Genomic DNA, 22,984 nt, shown 5'->3' with positions numbered 1-22,984 from the left:
AGAGACACATAATAAAATCCATTTATATCTCTCTCTGATTATTTATAAAAAGGGAAAATAATCTTAACATCAACTTTCTCCTCGCGGGTACTTCATTATATAGTTTTTCTTCACAGTTAAGACAGGACACTGGTTGGGGTTGTTGTGGCCACACACATTCACACAATCTCTCTCTCTCACACACATACACACACACACACACACACACACACACACACACACACACACACACACTGCATGATCCATCGAGAGAAACTGCCCTCTGGCTACAACAGTTTTAGTCTCATCTGAAATCCAAAGTAAAGCACATTGTTGTCTGCTGGATGCCTCTGGCACAGAAAAACAAACGAACAAAAGCAGAAACAAAGTTTCACACTCAAAGAAGATCCATGGTGTCAAAACAGTGAACAAAATGGTGGAGGGAGACCTTTCACATTTGGCGCTGCAAGCGAAGTTGTCTTTTTTTTTTTTTTTTTTTTTTTTAATCTCCACGCTGTCCTTTTTAGAAGATTCCTCTGCACCCCTCCCTGTACCTTAGTGTTTGTCCTGGTGTCAAAGTCACGCTCTGTGGGTCGCACCACTAACAGAGCAGAGGGGTGCACCTCAGATTAAGAGCAGAGGAACGGAGATGTGAGGAGACTTCTCCTCTTTTCAACTCTCTCTTTGTTTCTTTTCTCTCTGTCTCTCTCTTCAGTCAGCTGAATGACGTCATTGAACATTGAATGACAGTGAGAGAGGACAGAAAGGGTAAGGTCGGACCGGGACAGTGACTCTGAGGGGTTGATTTATTCCAGTTTACTGTTGGAGGGAATGGGTTTTCAGAGAGAGTCTGGTGTCAGGGCTCACACACTTCACCTCACTGGCCACTGGGGGTGCGCTCTCCCATGTTCTTGCCTAGGAGATGGCTGAAATCAGCCAGTTCTCCCAGCCCTCGAGCCCCATGCATGTCTGGCCTGATGAGGCCCTGACGCTGGGAGTGATAGGGCGCTCCATTGTTGCTGTTGTAGTTGAGCGCCTCATGACTCCAGCGAGGCTCCCCATAGTCCGCGTGGGGAGTGGGAGCGGAAACCACCCTCCGTCGGTCGGGGGAGTCCTGTGGTGTGGCGGGGTAGATGTATTCTCCCGCTGAGTTCCTCAGGGTGCCGCTGGGACGGCTGCCACCATGCTCCCCTCTCTGGGTGGCGAGGATCAGGTAGCGCTGGCGCTCTGTGTGCGGGGGCAGCACCACCTCTCCTGGGTCCTCTATCCGGACCATTCCTCCACCCCCTCCACCTCCATGCAGGAACTTGGAGCTCAGGTAGATGACAGAGTTGTTGGGGCAGGGTGTCCCAACAGCGGTGAGGAAGGTCTGGCTCTGGTCCCATTCGGTGTCCGGGAGACGCATGGCCCGTTTCTGCTGCAACGGGGTCTGCTCTGGGGTAGGCAGCAATCCTGGGTCCATCTCTCCTTTAGGCCAGCCGTTGGGTGTGACGAAGGGGTTGTCCGCCTGTGAACGGCGCCTCTCACCACCGCTGGTTCTTGTTACACTCATCACTGACCCGCTGCGGCCCTGGCCCAGCATGCTCTGCTCTTTGTCACTTTTGCGGCGAGCGCCGTTGGCTCCGGAGCTGCGGGAGTGGCGGTGGCGGTGACTCATGATCCAGCAGACGGTGAGGCCTGAGAGGACGGCTCCAGTTGCGAAGGCTGAAACGGCAGACACCACCAGCAGGTTCACAGACACCAGCCCGTCTGGCTCCTCGATGAAGCTCTCCTGCAGCAGCATTCCTGCAAAGAGAGATAAAATCATAGACAAAAAGAAGGTCATCAGTCAGCTGGTGCAACCATCTAAATAGCATGATTATTTCCTGTTTCAAATGTGGGAGTTAACAAATGGCAAGACAAAATGGCCTATTTTCTCTCTCCACTCTGTGGGTGGGAATGCTTATAGGCTTCCCAGCTAAGGTAGCTCTGGCTAATTGCCTTCATTACATAAAGTGGATGGTGATTTTAATAGCTGTAATAACTGTCTTCCTGATTGAGAATAGCTCTCAACCCTAACATGTTTCACAACATTAGCTTTATAGGGAAAGATGCCAAGTTCTGCAATAATAATGAGGAATAATTCAAAGATTTCATGCCATCACAATTTGTTGTTGTGCACCAACACCTGAACTTGCAGGCAGTGACTTAAACATGCGCCTTCTTTTTAACCCAAATAACTCCAATTGCAAGGAGTGGTAAACGGGCATGGTATCAGCACAGAACACCACAAATTTCTGTATTTCTTTGGTATAAGAACATGTCATGAACTCCCTTGGAGAGAGCTGTTTATGAATTATTGAAGATATGAATTCAACTAGACCGCAGCACGGGCTGCCACGGATCAATTAGGAAAATGCCAGAAGAAAAGTTGTTCTTTGCTGTGTGAGCTCCCGGGACCAACACCAACGAATACAATGAAATTGTGCCAAGGGAAGCAGATTGGAGAAAAGCAGATGAAGGAAAGGGGAGGTTGTTACAGAAAGAGAGAGAGAGAGTGAAGTAGAGAGAGAAAGAGAAAGAGAGAGAGAAAAGTTGCCTTAAGCGAACTTGAACATTTGGGGCCTTAGACAAACATAGTAATAGTTGTTAAATTACAACACCAATAGAGGCAGAGGGAGGACTGTCTCCACAAGGACAGCAAAATAAATCCTTTCTCACAGAAAATAAATGGATGTCATTAAAATACATTGAAAGCCACTTACTCACTTGCACATGGCACATAAAAGGAGCAGGACAAAAAACGAGAGGAAGAGCGAACATACAGAGAACTACAACATTTCCTTTTAAACAAACATACTTTTATTGTCTGACAAATTCATTTTTAATGGGGACAAATGGGACTGGTTGTGGTGCAAACATTTCAGTATGAGACAGCCTGGTGGTTAATTAATGTGGCCTGTGGCTTAGTAGTATAATAATGTGTTACTCTACACATTGACATTAAAGTCTGGGAATGGCATCTCAAACCATGTGAGAGGCTGCTTAACTGCTGTGTTGAGCCGGAGGTGCTCTTCAACACGTTAAAAGGGAAGTTCACCCAAAAACACAGTAACTGGTTCTACTCACTCTATTCATCGATCTAATGTTGTGCAGTTTTCTGTTTGGGTGTATTTGATTTCACTAATCCCAACAGGATAGAACCAAAATCTGGTTTGCATTGGTGAATACAATAAAGGAGACACTTTCAAAGCTCTACAATAACAATGCTCTCCAAATACAATGACACAGCTACTTCTCTTCCTTTCAGCATAAGGTGTCAACTGTGCTTTGGTTGAAAGAAAAAAAAATGCTCGGCTGTAGAAAAAAAGCATATCCAGTGGTTTGGTGGCCAAGGCACAAAGACTCAGACAGACTAAACAAGTCAAGAACAAGGACTTTACAGTGCATAGAGAGACAGAGCAGGAAGAACACACACAACAAGTAGCCATTTTGGTCACCAACAAAAGAACTATGGTGCTTAATAGAAAAAAAAACATGACAAGCCAGATTACAGCTGTTGAGAAATTTCACTAAAAAACAAAAGTGCTCTTGAGGAAAAGTCAAGGAATTCGCTAAATCAGGATCAAACCTTTAGGAGCCAGTGGACGTCTGAAATATGTGGTTACTAAAAATATTGTGTTTGTTTTTATTCAGACAGTAATGTTAAATGTCAAGCTGTAATTGTAGCTTCAGTGCTGTGGCCTTAAAGCATAACTGCACTCTAAAGAGTAACAAACAGAAAAACTAGAATTACATTGGACTATCAATTGATATATTGTCACTAATGGCTCTGACAATAGATCATCAATTTTATCAATACAAGTCCATGTTACGCTCAACAAGTTTGCAGTTTCCATTGACTGAATCCTGATGTTAATCAACTGGACCTGTTGGTCAATCAATGTCCTTTTCAGCATTAATTAGTCCTTTATTGCCAATCCAATAAGCACAGTGATACATGTGGACAAAGGCCTTACTTACAGCCTGTTAATTATATGGCTCCTACAGGTCAAGCAAATCCTCCTCAATAAACGGGCCTGCGTCCAGTCGTATTTAACAAAACGTAATCTGTGTTTGTTTTAACTTTTTTGTTTCCTTAAGGCCTCAACCTCAATTTCCATCATTTAATTTGAACTTGTTCTTTGCTCATCCTCCAATTTAGTTTATGGCTGCCTCTGAATATTTATCTTGGAATAATATATTTCTAGCTAATATCTTGGTGTTAAGTAGGATTGTTTCTCCTGAATTCTAGTGTTTATTAAACTCATTATTAATGTTTATTTAGATTTATCATTTATTAAAACCAATATCTCAGAACTGCTCCTAACACAGATGGCAGCTCATAATTCAGATCACGCTACACATCTTTGCCTCACTATACTGTACATTCTCTCAAACTGTCACGCAGCCAGCTTGTGGTTACACAGGCTAACCAGCACAGACGTCCTTGTAGTCTTTGTGTATTCATTTAAGCACCCATGTTCTTCTGTGTTTATATTGAATTTGGCATTTGCTCACTGGAAGTTCTTTTCTCCTTGAACACATTGCTGGCATCTTTGTTGCAGCAACAGCAGCCTAAACATAGCCCTGACTCCCGCTGTATTTATTTCCATGTTTCAGGCCAATATTCAGTTTGGAATGACTGCCAGCTCCAATTACATTATCGCTCCTCTCCTCAGTAAAAAGGGCGTTCTTGGGGGCAGCAGATGCGACACAAAGAAAGGCATTTGGAGGTTACAGTGCGAGAATATTCGTTTATAGTTTCCACACACACACACACACACACTCTGGATGGATTTGAAAAGTCAGGTAATGAATTGATCCATGGTTGGATGTTTTTTTGTTTTTTTTCAATAAACCGCAGCCTTGATGACTTTGTAAACAAAACGGAAGCTCTGCAACCACAGAAAAATTCAGAACAAGGCAGGAACATAACAGTGAGGGAGAAACCACAAATCTCCCCTCTCTCACACACATCACAGCTGGAATTACTCTTGCCGTACTCAGCAGCAGAGGCTGTGGATATTTCTCCAACATTTACCTCAGCTGTGGTCCAGAGTTGCTGCGTGGCACTTCAGATTAAATTCTGCACGGTGCAATAATATTGCTGTCATCTTCATGCAGGAGGAGGAGGGCTTGACAAGTGTGTGTTGCGTGTTAGCACTGTAACGCTAAGAGAAGCCGAGACTTCGCCTCAACTCCCTGTCTCTTTAACATACATGCAGACACACATGTTACAGTAATTATTTTGTCAATTTCTTTTATCCCACACACAGGACAGCCTCCATTCGATAAAGAGCATGTGGACAAAATCTTTAACCAATAGTGATATGCTGTAAAAGAAAAATGGATGAAAATGAGCGGGGGGGATGTTCAAAGATTTGGGTAGTGTGTGTGTGTGTGTGTGTGTGTGTGTGTGTGTGTGTGTGACAGCAGACAGGTTTCTCGGCATCCTAGCGAGGGGTGACAGTAGAGGCAGCAGCATGCACACTTTCTCCTCCCTTCAGCTCCTTCTCTCTCTCTTCCAATCCTCCAACTTATTAAAGCTTAATAGAAGCCAACGGGGCTGCCTGTCAGCCTGACGCACACTGAGCCGCTTGTCTTGAGGCTTCCAGCTCCAATTACAGCGTAACAATGAGAGGAGGAGGAGGAGGAGAGAGGAGGAGAGGAGGAGAGGAGGAGAGAAGAGGAGAGAGGAGGAGAGGAGAGGTGAGATGAGGGATTTTATGTAGGTTGAGGGAAAGAAGGAGGACATGAGACGTGAGAAGAGGTGAGCTGAAACAAAAGGTGGTGAGATAAGAAGGTGGAGAGGAGGGGATAAGTGGGGATTGAAGAGGTGGAGAGATGAAGACGAAGAGGGTTCGTAGGAGAGAAGAGACCTAGTTTGTACCACAGAAGATGGAACGGCTCTGTTGTTGAAAGCAACACTGATGGGATATTTGTGTATATACTTATACTGTATGTACATCCACTCCAGTTAACTGTCAAATTCAAAGCACAACAGCTCTCGCACACAGTTTCAATTTTCCTTTGGTATTTGATTTCCTTTGTTTCTAACCCAGAGTCATCGTCTCCTTCACATCCCGTATCTTCCCTCCCTCCCTCCCTCCCTCTCTCCCTCCCTCCAATCCTCTTGTTAGCCATTAATCCTCTCTCCGTATCTCTCTCTCTCTTACCCACCACTGCTTTGATCACCAGGGGTGGCAGCATGATGAGAGTAATGGCTTAAAAATTCATAAGAGATGTAAAGAAACTTTTACTTGCACACTCTCAAATAAAATCAAGGTTGTTCCTGAGCGATCAGATTCAATATTAAAGCTACAAAGTGATGTTTCTGTTAGTCGCCCAACGTGACAGCTGTGGTCGTGTTAATCGGAGTGACTTGTGTGGCTTCCTCCAACTTTTCCCACATGTCTCCCGCTCTCGTCCCTCCCTCGCTCCATTCTGCCGGTGAGTTAGAGAAATTAATGAAAAGCCCTGCTTGCTCCGTGGCAGTTGTTAAACATTTCCCCTGATTAGAGCACTGGCAGATGACTCTGTGTATCTGCTTGGGCCGTGCTCACAGTTTGGCGGCGCTTTCGACAGCGGCCTCGTGAACATGTGTGCGCAAGATAAAGATGGAGCGTGGGATGATGGGGAGGGGGGGAAGAGGATCTCTTTCAACCCACCTTCAGTGATGATGATCTTGATTCTACACATGCATCCGAAAGATAATCACAGTTTATTACAGCTCGGGTCTAATTTTCATAGTTTTGGCCATCACTCCTGGTTTGGTATGAGAGTGCTGTATTCATCACAGTAATGGCTGAAATCTGGGAACACTACAATAAAGCCTGACAGGCCAAGAAACAAGACAAATGGTTAAGCCTGTGTATATAAACCAGTGGTTGCCCACCTGCAGGTCAGGAGCCCCGAAGGAGTTGTACAATAAATCTGAGTGGGCGAAGGATTTTCAGGTAGGAAAGAACAAAAATCCCAACAAAAACATGTACCTGTATGAATTATGATCATGACCAAAACTACCAAAATAAGACCCAGGTTGTAATAAACCTGAAATACTCTTAAATAAAATGATTGCCAGAACAACCGAATGGCACCGAGGAGCATGCTTCACCTCCTTGCTTCTGACACAGCATTTGATCACCGTCTGGGGGTGTTCACTGTTTCAGATGTTAGGGAATTAATTTGGTAACTATTTGAGGCTGCCTACAGTCCGATAAGTTCCTTAATCAAAAGCTGGGCAGGGGAACTTTTATGCAGTTTGAGAGCAGGAATACATGTATTAGAAACAGTTCACATCAAACCAGAACAAAGAGACTCCACAGCATCCCGATGGACCTGTCGGTGCCACGAGCACACACTTCTGAGCCTGATGGGTTACGACTGTGTCAGCGTACAGCCACTGATCTGAGGGGCTTTCATCTTCCGAATCCTCCATTTCTCTGCATGTTAATGTGTTTACGCACGCACCGACGCCGACGATGCACGTGGCAAAGCATGTGCGTGGTCATGTGAATGAGTGTGTTTAGATGTATGAATATGTGTGTATGTTAATAAGGGGCAACATGCACTGCCTGCTGTACCCATGGCTGAGTGATTTTTGCTCATTATCCTTCCCTCCTATGCCTCTGTTGAAAGACTGCAGGCACTACTTTGTTTCCTGTTTTTAGCACATCCTCCCTCTGTTGGTTTTTTTTTCTAACCTCCACATTTTCTTTGAGCTGGCACTATTTCTCCTATTGCATCTGTCTCTCAATCACACATAAACAGAGAGTATACCTCCTGTTGGGGGTTGTGAGGCAAACACCAATGTGGATGGCAAGAAACTGAGAGAGAGTTAAAGCCTTTTAAAAGAGAGGCCCAAACGCTGCAGAGCTCCTTACTGCTCCTTACTCGCTTGCTCGTAAACCAAGCTTACTTTTGGGATGATTGTAAAACCATTTACAGTCCCTCCCTGACAGCGTGAGCACGGCTGAGGGAAGCTGCAGGAGAGCTCTGCCCGGCTCCCTGGTAAAATAAAGATAAATATATAAAAAATTCAAAACCACCCCCGAAACCTCGGCTCCTGAGGGCCAGTCAGTCTTGCCTGTCTCGCACCTGGATGATCAATATGTTAAAACATTTATGTGCACCGGCCATGTGTTTGCAATCAAAATTCCATAAAATCTACACCAAAACAAAAAAAAATACTGCTGTTAATAGATTCAGCTGCGTCTATTAGCGAGGGCTGGCTCAGAGTCAAAGTTTGCAATGATGGCTGCATAATTACATACCTGCACGACTCTCTTGTATACATTCCTGTCTTCCACGTCTCACTCTCTCCCCCCCGGCTGCCTAGTGTATCTTAATTTTTAACTCTCACCCTCCATCCTTCTTTCAATTTCTTTCTCCCTTTACACGCTCACAGTAAAGCCTCTGCTTGGGGTAACTGAGGTAAGTCTAGATTTGGGAAATGCTATGTGCTAAACTCATTGAAGGTGTGGCAGACTTCCTCCCACTGCTGTGTAATCAAAAGCTACAGGAGTCTGTTCTCAGCCTTTGCGCATGTGTTGCTATCAGGAATGTTCCTTATTGAATTTGTGGGTCCAATTACATCAGAAGCTCTTGTTTTTTCCCAATCTGGTCAACCTTCAGTGAAAGGCTGCGTAACAAAGGCGAGCCTGTGAGCAGTTTCAGCCACATCCAGTCCAAAAAAAGCAACTGAGCCAAAGTGGACACCGTGGAGAAATAAAATTGTTTTCCAGAGACTTTTTTTGTGCAGTAGAGTCTGTGTGTGCAAATGTACATGTGTGGGTTTCTCAGTAGGATGTAGTTTGTATTCTTTTTCCTCCGCAGTATATCCCATGACTTATGGGTGACGGTGTTGGCTGCTGTTTGCATTTGGTAATTGATATTCTCGTTTTAGGTGCGTAGCCAAAAGCAGATTGTGGAGAGCAATAATAAATATTCACAAACATGTCACGGGCGGTAAATTGGAGCGCAGGTCCGCATAGCATTAGTCTTACGTTCCGCCCCGGGGGGGTTCATATCTCTCTTTCCCAAATCATGAACCAGGCAATTTCACCTTAATCTCTCTCACATGCTACATCCGCATATCACATCAGAGCATTGCACGGAGCTATACTATACGCCCACCCGCTGAAAACACATGCCAATTTATTTTTATGTTAACACCCCCGGCACTGTAGTGTTGGACTCGCTCCCGATTCAAATTTATGGAGTTTTAACAGAATGATTAAACCATCGGGCCTCATGTCAAGGCTGCACGCCATCTGGTGGCTGATTGAATCTGCCCTTCCTCTATTTGTTCACATCCCCCACCCCCGTTCTCTTAATTTACAGGCTGCCTTTAATGAAATGTCTCCGCTGTGACATGGGCCAAGGCCTCGCAGGTTGGACGTGCTGTCAGGACACATCCTCGGGCCGAGCAATCACTCAGAATCACAGCGGCTGTCAGATGACCTGGATGAAAGGGAGTTTTGAGGTGATCAATACTGAGGTTTTGCAAGAAACTCGGGGGTGAAAGCAATAGGATGGGAGAAGTGACAGAGGCAGAAAGAGCAGAGAGGAAGGAAGCGTTAGAAGGAGGAGGAACATGAAGAGAGGGGATAAGAGATTGAGACGGAAAGAGTGTGTGACTGATGGAGAAAAAGAGCAAGAGAGGGAGTGTGAAAAAAGTAGTGTAGCGTTATTGATGTGTTGCAGAAAGAAGGAAACGTGCTGTTTGATACAGGGAGTAAGGAGATCTCACCGTGGTCGATTTCTGTCTGAATGATAGACACAAAAACAACCCCCAGTGGTGTGAGTGGGGAGCAGTTACAGTAATCTGAAGTCACGCTGCAGGACTCTCTGCTGAGGCATTACACAGCGCCTCCAGGTCCTAGGCCTGCACTTTACAGGACAACTATTACTCAGCACAAGACACAGACCTGCCCCGGGCACTTATTCATCATCAGCTGTGTGTGTGTGTGTGTGTGTGCGTGTGAGAGTTTGTGTGTTTGTGTAAGTTCAGCCAAATTCCTTAAATGCCAGTGCCTGGTGTTTAAGGGCCGATGGCTTCAGCTGGTGGTGTGTATGTTTGTGTGTAGCCGTGTGTAAAATGGCTCTAGGTCCTGTCACACAAAGTTTAATGTGGCCATCCATCTTGTTCCCCTCCGTCTTCCCACGGTCTTACACGCTTATGTACACACACACACACACACACACACACACACACACACACACACACACACACACACACAAACATGGACACACACAAATACACACAAACACGCACACAGCCCCTGTGGTTGAGGCTGGCATCTGGATCACATAAGATCAACATGTTCATCCAGATGCGAACACAGATACAAGGTGCAAGGTTTTACTAATGCTCACCTCACACTTCAGGGACATTGCAAAAAATTTTTACCTGACAGCCCCCATCGGTGATGTGTGATATTATTGCATCAATGACCATCACCGAAATCAGAAGCAGTGACAATAAAACATCATTGAACCATCCAGTGGTCATTTTGCCACTTGATTTCAACTTTTTTTAGTCTGCGACAAAAAAATTGCAATAGTTTAATTTTAGCCATGAGCTTGTACTCAATTTTCCTACATTAGTAAAGTCAATTTACTGCACTATAATATGTAAATGTAATACAATTTGTTTTGAAAGTTTTCATTATGTTGTTCTACTTGATGAAGTCTCTATAATCAAACACCCAGGCAGTTTTGTTTGTGCCTTACAGGTACAGTTTGTCAAGGTCATGGTTTCCGGCTTTAATTAATCAAAAAACAAAAAAAGCAGCACTAATATTGAGTCCTCAAGAACTTAGTTTTAAAAACTTTAGAAATTCTTCACATTCTCACATTAAATCTCACATCATAATTGAGTTCAACATGTGCATGTGTGAGATGATTTTATTATCACAACTAGATCTGAGGCCAGTCGGGGTGCAATACTCATCTGACAGATGAGATGATGCTCTAGCACTTAAAGTGAGAATGACTCAGCAGCAGACATTATGTCTCTGCTAGTGACAGTTTCAAAACAGAAAACATTTACATAAATACTGGATTTTAAAGGAGTCAACATTTTTTCAATAAAAAAATTCTTCGATTTTTACTCAAAGGATTTATCAGAAAAATGTTTGTTTTGGGATTGACTCTTTAACTGTTCATGACTGAATGATAATAAACAAACATACTTATTACTATTATGCTTAATAGCTTTAAATGTGTGGTTGTGCTTTGATCAGATTTGACTGACAATAACCTGCCAACAGCAGCAAACCTCCTCCCACAACTTGTCACATTTTTGTTGCAAAATGTTTCAAAATCCAAACAAGTTCATAAATACGTGACATTTTCCAGCAGAACCACAATCACTTTAAACCAGTAAGAGGGGAAAAAAAGGAAACAAAAATACAGAAATCTCCCACACAAAACAACCCAAACTGTGAGAACTTGGTGGAAATGTTGTGTTGGTGTGGGTGTATGTGGCCTGACAAATGCACTGATTCAGAGACACAGACTTTAAATACTACATTTGTGGTGTGATACAATATCTGAGTGAAGCCACCTGAACATGCTTAACTGCAATCTGGGATTTACATATTTTTGAGTTAATATAGCCTATGTTCCCTTGTCTAATATTATTATTGATTATCTCTGGAAATATATCAATTTTGGCAAATGTTATGACAATCAAAGGCATCTAGAACAACCATTAATGTGATGCTAATTAACATTTAATAGATGCATAGTTAAAAGTCACACTGCTATTGTGCTCTGTAAAAGCTCTTATGGATGGACTCTTGCTCAATCAGGTTGGAACTAACTGTTGTATAATTTACTTTATATACATTTCTTTAATTACACAGAGGGACTTTCTTACAGCTCATCTAAATTTGCTCTGAATCTTCTCGTATTTTCTCTTAAATGAATATAATCTGAACTATCAAGGTTTTAAAGGGCTTCATTTACCATAATGTCGTTTAAATCACTGACCATTTGCAGGCCCAAACCGCTCTTAGATGTGTGTGGACATAAAAAGAGGCAGACTTTTGGTTTTTCACTGATGCCAGTCTCTTGAAAGTTTAGTGTATTTTCTCTTTTTTTTGCAGAAAGTCAGTAAAACCAACAGCTATGAGTTACTGTAGTCTGTACGCATACAGCCCTCACCACCCAAAATCTCACTTCAACCAGTCCTTGAAAGATGGCAACCCTGTACACACACTCACACACACACACACATGCACACAGATCTATCAGTGAAGACCCGTTGGCTCGCTGAGAGGTCAGCGGGCCCTCTGTGTTTTTCAAGGCTCTCTCTGAGGCGCCTGCTGGGGGGAAGGAGATGTGAGGAGCAGAGGGAGGACTCAGAGGAGGAAGTCAGATGAAAAAGCTGAAGCCCTTCAGGAGTCCTCGCACCTCGCCAAGCTTTCCAGAGGCTGAGGCTGCTATTCTTATCTTCTTAGAGCTGACTAAAAAAAACTAAAATAAAATAATAAATCCCCATTTCTATGCTGAAAAGTGCACGCATGCCATACACTATTTCACTTTTCTTCTCCTCTGCTTTGCCAAAGTACATACACGCGCGCACACGTACATCAATACTTATAAGGCGCATAGGTCTTCATATTTCATCAGCCAACGGTTTCACTGAGGGGATCATCTCTGTTCTCTCAGAAAGTCCTCGGGGTGGGAGAGATGTGTGAGTTACAGGCGCAGTCTGGTGTCTGGGGATGCTCAGCTACACACCACACTTCCTCTATCTCCACTTGTCTATTCTCCGACTCCCCTCCCTCTCTCCCTCAGCGTGCCCTTGGTGTCTGACTCGCAGGAGTGACAGCAGAGGGAGTCAGGGGAGGAGGCAGGACGACTGCGGCGTCAAGGTTACAGAGCGCTCTCTCTTTCTGAAAGAGAAGACCGCTTCAAACAAAAAAAATGAACTGACCCCCTGCTTTCGTTCGTGTTTCCTCTCTGTCTGTGTCTCTGTTGGGGTTCAGACTACAGGGCAACACATTTATCATCAGCAGACTGTGCTTTAAGTAGCTGCCATGTAGATACAAAGAACTGTGTCTGCTTTATGGGTTCTCCTTCCACAGCCGCGACTCAGGCTTCTCTCCAAGCCGCAGTAATTAGAGTGGAATTAGATGAGACCACAGTCGTAAATTTGGCAACAAATTTTTCCTTCCCTTGCACAAAGCTCCTCAAAGCATTACAGCCACCGGAGAGAAAGACAGAGTCCGTGGCCGACCGTCATCCCCTCTAACATGACGGCACAACAAGAAATCTTCAATCTTGCTTCGCCTTATTGATGTTTCAGTGGACCTCAATTACCGAGTGATTGCGTCCCGCTGTCCCACCAGTCAAAACACTGCCTTACTTCAGGAAATATTTTCACAGCACCATAATTGCTTCCATCTGTAGCTACACTGTGGCAACACTAGCTATGTCATTACGCCTGAGTGAGTTCACAGCAAAAACGGGTGGCGAAGGAAGGGGTATGCGAGTGTGAATGTGTATGTGTGAGTGTGTGAGCGTGCCGTGTTGAGGGTTTGGATGCATGCATTCATTGAGAGGCTTGCTCGGCTTTTTATCAACAAAGAGAAAAAGAGATTTGAGAAATGTGTCGAGCTGGAACAACGGAGGGAAGTGATGAAGCAGGATGGGACTACAGCAGCTACAGCACCACGTACACCCACACACACAAACACACACACGCGCACACACACACACACACACACACACTCCTCTGCCTGTTTGATGGCTGGTTTAACAGAGTTGACTTTAGCTGATCAACTGTCGGTGCAAACACAATTTGAGTCATTCTCCCAAAACATCCTGCAAACTGCAAAATAAAACGAGGGAGCAGGGACACGGAGGCGCTGCATGGTTTTTCTTGGATACAGGCATCTTTTGCCTTAAGAATTTCGAGACCCTCACGGCAAATCACAACAGAGACGCTTGAGGTTTGACAGAGCATTTAGGCCGTGTTTATGCTGTAACCGAGCCGCCTGTCAGCAAGGGTCACAACCTGGAAAAAGTGAAGCCGGCCAATCGACACGTCGCGATAACCTGCCGTAAGTGGATCTGACATCCTATGCTCGGTGTCGACGCCTGAACCAAATCTGTCTCATTAAGCTGTTTACAGAGATGGTTTATATTACCTATCGCATGCACATTCGCACGTGCTCACTCCTGTCACACACACACACTCAACCCCTCGACAGTTCAGAGTTAGTTAGGTGGTTTCTGTCAGCCGAGTGTGTTCTGCTCAAACATCATTAAAACTAAATCCAGCACAAATCCAGCTGCAGTTTGTCACACTGGCTGAGTTGTCCACTGTGAAGAGTCTACTAATTTAGAGGGCACACAACTGCTCACACACATACATCAAGAGCTTTGGGTATAAACGGGTGTGACCGAGATTTTTTTTGCAATTTCCAGAGACTAGAGGGACAGCACAGCACAAAACTAGAAATGAGGATGAAGCAGGAATTTATGGATTATTAGTTGGAGCAATACAATATCAGCAGGTGGAGTCAGAGCGGGCTTCGCTAATGGCCAATCACGTCAGGGCTGACAGTTTCCTAATGGGCCAAGAAATGTCCTGGTGCAGAATCCAAAACCACATGTCCAAAGCAGTCCAAACTAAGTTTTGGCACTTTCCAAACACAATTTTCCTATGAAAGGGAGAAAGTCCTTTTATTTAATATCAACCATTCTCCTGATGAAACTAAAATAAGAAATGAATGTTGTCTACTAACATGTATTATTTGCCAAAGCCTGATATTGCTCATCCCTCTGTGCCATACAGCTAAAACACATGAAAGAGCCAGTGTTGCACCAGTATTGCTTGTCCAGTTTTGATCTCTGAGGGCAGGTGTGTGTTGGGTTCAAAGTATGTTTACACCTTTTGTTTCATGAGCTGAGAGGACTAAACTCAGCCCAGCCAGAGGAAAACTGTACGTAGAGATTTGGTCATCCAGACATTATTGATAAATCTCAGTAGGAAAATGCAGGTGATGTGTCATAAAATTGAATAATTGATGAACTGGTCCACACAGTTTGACCAAAGTCTGAGTATTACATCATATCATTTCTGCAGGTGGAACGAACACAAGATTCCTGCTGCTGTATGACAGCAGCTGCTCGAAGCAGCTGTAGATTATATGATGGTGAAGAGTCAAATCATTCTGCTTTAATCACACTGAAAATCGTCCTCTGAGATTTGTCAAAGTCAAAACATGCAGCATTCAAGATTCTTTTTTTCTTTTTTTTCCAGATCTTTGTTTGGACATCTGCTCGCTAAAGCCTTAAAAACTGGTCTTTGCACTTGTGTTTTCAATAAAATGTGGTCTGAGCAGGTGGAAATACAACACAACTCAATGACAGAACAGCTGCGTTCACTTCAAAAATGCATTTAAATTTAAATACAGCAAAGAAAAAACAATCTATTTCAATATAATGTTTTCAGAAGAAAGTATTCTTTTTAATAAGTACACCTAAATCCACTGTAAGTGGATAAAGTATAATATTTTTCATTCTTTTGTGGTTACATCATTTGACTTTTTAGGGCTTTCAGTCTTGTTAAAAAAAGGTTCAAATGACATAAAGCCAACAAGAATACAACATTTTTAACAAATCTGATGCACGTTTTTCTAAAATAATGTTGAAAAGATACTTCTGAATTGCTCATCTTGCCAACCCTTGTTTGTCACTGACCCATACACACACGCACACACACACATAATTGAAACCAGATATTTCTCTGACCTCATCTCTTTCATCAAAGCGTCCCTCCCACAACACATCGTCTAAATTAGACTTTGTGCTTCCAAACCCTGCTTTGATCAGAGTGAGCTTAGAGGAACAGCATGTCTCTACATACTAATATTTGGTGTGTGTGTGTGTGTGCGCTTGTGTGTGCGTGCATGTGTGCGTGCGTGTGTGAGTGTGTGATCTTTATTTCCAATAAATGCTGAGAGGACCATGCATAACCACAAGGCACACTTGACTTCCCTGTAGTTTCCCATAACCAAAGTGATGTCACACTGTGGTCTTCTGACACGGCAAAAAGACATTTAGTTAGCAGCGGCGTGAGGAACATTATGCTCATTTAATCGATTTTTAGGACAAATTAAGATAAAGTGAATGCCACAAAATAAAGATGTAGATAGTGTGAGGTGAGGAGAAGGGCATCAACAATCCAGCGATACACAAAAAGAAAAAAGTTATGAGGATAAGAGGCAGGTGGCTTACATCACCTTGGCAGAGTTACAACTTGGCCACGAGCCCACTGAGGAGGCCAGTGACATCGCTGTGACACAGGAGACGCCGGTGGCACTCTCACACCATTTGTCACACAGACCTCGTCCCAGCTCCCATGAAAATAGCCGCTCCTCTCCCTTCCTCCGCACCTCCCTCCACTCCCCCTTCCCTCTTCTCAGTTTCCTATGTGATTACCCCCTTGCCACCTCGCCTTTCTCTCTTCCCGCGACCTCACTTTTTCTGTCCCCTCTCCCCATCCCTCCACTTCTTTTTTTCTTATCCACCCTCATGACTTCACTCTTCTGATCCCCTGAACCGTTTCACCCTTTCCATCCTCAAAGTTTGCCTTCTTCCTGTGATCTCTCAATACCTTACTCATTCTTTTTGCTGTGCTCTCTACTCCTTGATCTGATTTACCCAGCCCCCCTGCCCCCTCCCCCAACCCACCCTCCAACCCAATCCCCTTCTTACTCCTCAGCTCCATTCCTCTCCCCTTGCAGAATCACCCTTGATATCTATTCGACTGCCATCAGCCAGAGGAGAGATGAAAATCGATTCTCCTCCCGGCAACTGCTTCTCTCTGGCTAAGGAGAAAGGGGAGGCAGTTAGCTGGGCTTTAAGTAAGGCTGTCCATCCATCTCCCTTTGAGGTCTGACGACAAGGCTGCTCTGAAATCAGTGTAGCACTGACCGGGGCTGAAGAGGGATGAAGCACGAGGAAGAGAAGCAGCAGAGGAGCAAAGACTTTAAAACAATAAATTACTTGTTTTCCAGTTTTCTTCAGACTAACTTCAAAGACAAAACCAGCATAATTTCCCTTTAATAAGATGAATTTAACCATCTTAAACTCAAGGGAGTGGTTCAGCCAAACTACAAAAAACATATTTTCTCACTTTCAATACCCTGAAGACAGATTTGGCTTAATTTGGCAGGATTTTAAAATATCACTCTCTGATATTGCAACTCACCCGAGGTGACTGAAATTTTGGTTTCTGGTCCTCACAGCACACTTTGGAAATGAAAGCCTGTTCAAAGAATAAGCAACTCTAGAAGAGGCGCAGATGCAACAAGGAGTTCAATTTATTATTTATCTAAAAAGGTGACAAAGAAAAGCAGAACTTGCCACAGACAATGCCCCAATTTTCTTTGGAAAACATTCCACTGAAACTACTTTGTACCACAGAAAATAGTATTTTTTAAAGATCAGGGCGTATAAAAGTAAATACTATATCAAGTGGCACTCGAAGGCAGAGAGGCATTTGGTAATTTGGGTGAAATTTGGGTGACGAAAGCCTTTTTGGTCTGCGATTCGATAACAATATCTCTTTACATCTCCTTGTCACAGGTTTCTTCCAAAGAGGAATTCAGCCTTGTAAACTCAGATCGTTTCATTAGCCACAAGAGGTAAAACTCCCTGGTCCATGGAAAACAGGCACAGATTAGAGAACAGGTTTATAACCCCTCAGATTTATCTTGTGATCCACCAGAGACGTCCCTGACCCTCAGGGCTGAGATCTTTTGGTTGAGGTGCCTCTCTAACCTTACCTGTAGCCTCACAGCTAACAATAGTCTGAATAAAAAACGATCGTAAGAGCTCTCATGAGGCCACAATAAAAAAGAAACAGTTTATTCTGATAATTGACTGCTGAAGATAGTGTGAATTCTGATCATGACTGGAGGCTGGAGTGGGAAAATGTAGTTTGACACGCAGCCACAGCGAGAGAGACTCCTCCTCGAGGGAAGGAGTAAGCAAAGGGAGAGTGAAAATGAGATCGCAGAATTTCCCCCATAGAGAGATAGATAGGCCAGACCATATCTCACCTCCCATCTGCTGGGTCAAGATACAGGCAGGTGGAATGAGTCCAATATAGAGATATGAAATATTCACAAAGCAAAAGCCTTCTGTCTGTTTCACCAATCCAAGTCCCAGAGGAGCCCATGTTGGTGTGTGTACTTACAAACACACAGAAATCCTTTGAGAATTTGTGCTTGTGTGTGTTTGTAAGTACACGAATGTACATTGTGCCTCCTCTGTTGCATGAGGAATAAGGCATGTGAAAAGCGAAGCACAGGGAAAGATGCTGACAGACACATATACAGAGGGTGCGCCGGCACTTTTCAAAGTCTTAACGGTGTCAGTGACAGTTTGTCATAACAAGCCCATTGAAGCTGCGCCTCTCTGTCTCCTTCTGACTGAATATTGCGTTTCGCAGATGGCTGAGAGAATCTGTCTCTCAGGAAGACAAAGAAAGATGGACTTAGCGTTAACTAGGAACAGGAAACACTGAGGAAAACATCCATATCAGACGACAATGAAAGTGTCAAAGAAAAAAAGAAAAAAAGGAAGGAAGGAGATGATGAAAAGATAGGTGGCAGAACCAGGTTCATCACAATATCTGAGATAAAGCGTCGGTGGCAGCCGTCAGATGGATGCCGGCTCACGTTGCTCACGCCAGCCAAGCAGCTCTCGTTCATCTGGTGACAACAGAACTCACCTCTGTCAAGAGAGTTCAGCTTAGGCATATTTCACGACAGGATCAGACGCAGGCACAAACATGCCTCAGAGCTATGAAATTCCTCAAAGGCAGGGCCAGAGAGTTGGACAGTACATCTCTATCTGAAACCGGTCCAAGAAGAACGGATACGGAGGAGCATCACACTTCTATCCCAGTGGAACTGAGAGAGCTGATGTCTACTAATCTGAAAAACCAAATTCTGCTTCAAATTTGTGTCCAGTTTAGAAAAGTACTACAGATCTATTAGGTCTTCTGCTGCTCAATTCTAATCAAAGACAACATCAAGATTCATTATGGCAAGTGTAGGATGCACTGTTCCTGGAGCACGGCCCATACGAGCTGTGGAAGATTGATAATGTATGTCTCAGTTAGAGGGCGTTTCACAACATCAGCTACTGTATATAGGAAAAAAAATAAATAGTGAGAAATAATGGTTTTTTTTGGTGGAATGATTCAAAAACTGAAACTGTTTGGGCTAAAATAAGAAGTGCACACCGCCTCTTAGTTTAGAGAAAGGGTCAGTGTGCTGCCTGGGTGGAGGGAAATTGAATTTGTCCAGCGTTATCTAAATGCATTTCTTTTTTTCCCCTCGATATGAGTGACTCACAAAAAACTGAAGACATTCAAACTGTGATTTTACTGTGGGAACGAGTGGGTGTTTATCTCAGTAAGGACTCATTTTTGTTTCAACATGATCACCTGGACTGACTCACTCTCCTCTTACACTGCAATGACTGATTTGTTTGTAAAAGTGTCTAACAATCCACCGAGCCACAGGCCTTGTGGTGGCTCGACATGTAAATATAATTCAGATCATTCACTCTTTCACCCCATTTACATACATGTGTTCATTTGGCTTGTGTCCACAGTGGAAGGAGAAGGAGAAGCCACAGAGAAGTGCTGCATTGCTCAGTTTCAAATTCCACATGACACTGTTGCAGGTGCACGTAGCGAGGCATAGCAGTGCAGGAAATGACAGAGAGAGCGCGAGTATGTCTAGCTGTCTGATATTTATAGAGTATGTGAGGTGACGAGGTTCCCTCACTCGCTGGGGACTAAAACACAGGATATTTCAGCTGCTTTATTTGACCTTTTTTAATATATATAAATATAGATATAACCATTCTCTAGTGAATCCACTGACTTTAGAGAAGTGAAATATTAAATTGCTGAAGTACTGATGATAGACATTTCAACAAACCCTCTGGAAATAAAAAATGCTGGGATGATCTATGATGTGCAGAGAGTAGAAAACTTAAATAACTTACGAGTGCCGTTACTTTCTCTGACCCCGGGCCATGTGCACCAGGGGTCAGGATATAACAATTACAGGAGAAGATCCAAGACTGGAGTTTGTATAACAGTCCATTAGCACTGAGCATGAGTAATTATGTTCATCTCTCACCCATGGTGTAGTGCAGAAGTAGAGTAATGATCATAGAAGTTGCACTTTTAATTACAAACTCTCTACACAACAGCGTCTATCTGCTGAAGTGGTGTTCCCTCGTGGAGGTGAAATTTCTCACATTTTTCATCGAGTTTATGCTATTTCGAAGAAAAAAAAAACTAATCAAAACTAGGAGAGAAATGCAGGGCACGACCTGCTTTGAAAAGAAACAGACCTTTTCGGAAAATCATGAGTTTATCTGTGTAGGAGCAGGAAGCTTGAATATAGTCCCCGGCCCACCCCCCTATATGTTCTATAGGGAGCTAGACAAGAGCTTAATGAAGACAAATAACTAGCTTAACTTCTCTGTGAAGAATAAGAGCATCAGCCATCAGTTACAGAGGACGTCCCCCTGTGCTTTGGTGGTCAGAGGACCTGAAGTGAGAGAGCAGCATCAAACAGAGCACCCATCTGAAACAGGATTAGAGTTGTACGCGGGTTCCGATTATGCAATATTTATCTGTTCTTTTCTCGGGGAGCACGGCACATGAACTCAGGGAACTTTCAGAAGCAAAGGATTAATTTGCACGCATTGGAATTAGCGCTCACATCAAAGCGAGGGGGGTGTCATGGGAGTATCCAAAACCTCTGTGTATCTAGAATAGAGATTTTGCTTTGCTGTGTACCACTTCTATTTTCATAACGATATGGGGTAGGGAAAAAAAGAAGAAAGAAACATCAAGGGGAATTGAAGCTGGAGTTGAATATAATTAACCACCATGTACATGCAACAAAACCTACCAGACCAAAGCAAAGATAGCATACAAGTGAGGACAGAGTAAACAGCAAGGAGAACAAAGTTTGTTAAAACACAGGGATTTTCCTGGCAGCACAGAGACAAAATGAGACTAGCAGACCGTCTTGGTGTTGGATCTTGGTGGTTGCTCTTGGGAGAAGTGAGATACTACAGAGCACTGGGATTTGTCTCTGTTTTTTATTTGTGGATTTCCTCTGTATAAACTAAAACTACCAGGTTCTTCCTCTCTTTTACTGTATTGTTGTTTACCCTGAAGAAGATACACAAGTTATGTAAGGATCTGGGCAAAGACAAGAGTGCGATTAGCTTTAACACTCGTGGGCAAACTCACACACACACAGACACACTGAGAATCACTCCTCTTACCGTCACAGTCACCCAAGTGGGCCACGTTTCCCTGTTCAACATCTTGCTCGAACGGCAGTCTGCAGAGGAGAAGAGACACAGCCATTAATCAGAGGCACAGCAACCCGGCCACTGACACACAGCACAGATCCACTCTGATATAGGAAAACTATCTCAATGTTACGGCAAAGGACAAGTAACAAGGAAGCGGATATCTCTGCAAGCTCCTTTGACATCGAGGTTGTTGAAGTCTTTGCTTTTAATGTGAGAATATGAGAAAGAAAAAAAAACCCAGCAGAAGAACAGACGAGGCCTTTGAGTCTGATATCTTGAGTAATTGTCATAAAATTTTGTAGTTAACAATCTGTGCCTGCAGGGTAATTAAGCTAATTAATGCACCAAATTGCAAATATTTCTAGGTCAGCATACTTGTCTTAATATTACATATTTGTGGTGTAAATATAAAGCTTGTGCCTTCAAGGATTTGCAAGCCCATCATTAATGTGCTGCTTTAAAGCAAAGAGGTTCTCAAAACAATGTCAGGAGATCATCATATCAGCTTCACGAAAAAACCACTTATACGCTTATTAAAAAATAGTTTGTCAAATAAATGAAATGCTCAATGAAAGCAAACGCTCAAACCGGCTTATAACGTTGGATAAATTATGACATATCTTATTTCTACAACTTTAGCCCCGTGCTTCAAAACTCATTTCCTATTTGGACAACAGGGAGGCATTGGAAAGTCTTAGGACAATATAATATATGATGAAGTGTGGAAGCGGAGAGGAAATGAGAACAGCACACGGCCAGGTGCTTACGAAGAAAAACACATCTGCTTTGAATATTTAAGAGAGAAAAAAGAAAAGTTTCAATGGACAGACTGAGTAGGTGTGTGTGTGTGTGTGTGTCTGAGAGTGTATATGACTGTGGGTCTCATTCAGTTCAGGGAACTGGTAGTTAAATTCAAGACATAATTGTTTTAGCTTTTGCAATAACACAAAGCTTTGAAAGGCATGAAACAGCAGTTTTTGATTATACTGTTTTTGATAACAGACAACAAGATCAATAGCTATATATTATATCCATGTAACATAAGATTACCATGAGACTATAGGTATAATGTAACAATTTGCTAACTATTCATATTAACTTTCTTGCTGAGAATAAGAGAAAAAGATTGATAATACTCACATGTCTGTACTATGAACATTGAAGCAACAGGTAAACTTATTAGTTTATCTTAACGATTGTTCTTCCTCTCTGAGCTCGCTAATTAACACATTTCATCTAATTTGTTTAATCTGTGAAATGCCTGTAGTGTTAACACAACCCGTTCTGTCTTAACTAAGGAGTTGCAAGCTCAAACCATTTCATCCCTGGGCTAATTTACTTTGACTTTAACGCTTTAACGTCTGATCTATAAATTGATTCAATCCCTTGAGTATGAATTGTTAGAGGGAACCACTGAGACATGACTCACGCTGGAAACCAAACACTTCTCTTAGTGAGGATCTGTTGTATCAGTGAGCACTTGGCAGCAGAGATGCCCTGACCTGATGCAAGCCCGTGTAATAATTTAAGGGAGATTAAGATATATGTGATCCCAGTTAAGGTTACAAGCCTTAAGGGAAGCGGACATGAAAAAAAGGGC

The 22,984-nt window shown here is 43.2% G+C and overlaps 1 protein-coding gene across 3 annotated transcripts in view; it reads right to left on the bottom strand.

The window, feature by feature from the left end:
- Positions 1-271: 271 nt before the first annotated feature.
- Positions 272-22,984, bottom strand: part of sema6bb (sema domain, transmembrane domain (TM), and cytoplasmic domain, (semaphorin) 6Bb) — a 125,223-nt gene continuing 102,510 nt past the window's right edge. For all 3 annotated transcript variants that reach the window (XM_085774093.1, XM_085774092.1, XM_085774094.1), the window contains 2 exons: positions 21,352-21,410; positions 272-1,764 (listed from right to left, as the gene is read on the bottom strand). In XM_085774093.1, the coding sequence (XP_085630219.1) occupies positions 857-1,764; positions 21,352-21,410 (967 nt within the window). In that variant the 3' untranslated portion in view covers positions 272-856. The remainder of the gene's footprint in view (positions 1,765-21,351; positions 21,411-22,984) is intronic.

This window comes from Trachurus japonicus, chromosome 4, assembly GCF_045865225.1.
Source record: "Trachurus japonicus isolate A0001 chromosome 4, Traja_1.0".
NCBI classification, from domain to species: domain Eukaryota; kingdom Metazoa; phylum Chordata; class Actinopteri; order Carangiformes; family Carangidae; genus Trachurus; species Trachurus japonicus.
The sequence above is the reverse complement of the archived record's forward strand: the minus strand, read 5'-3'. Positions and strand labels throughout refer to the sequence as shown.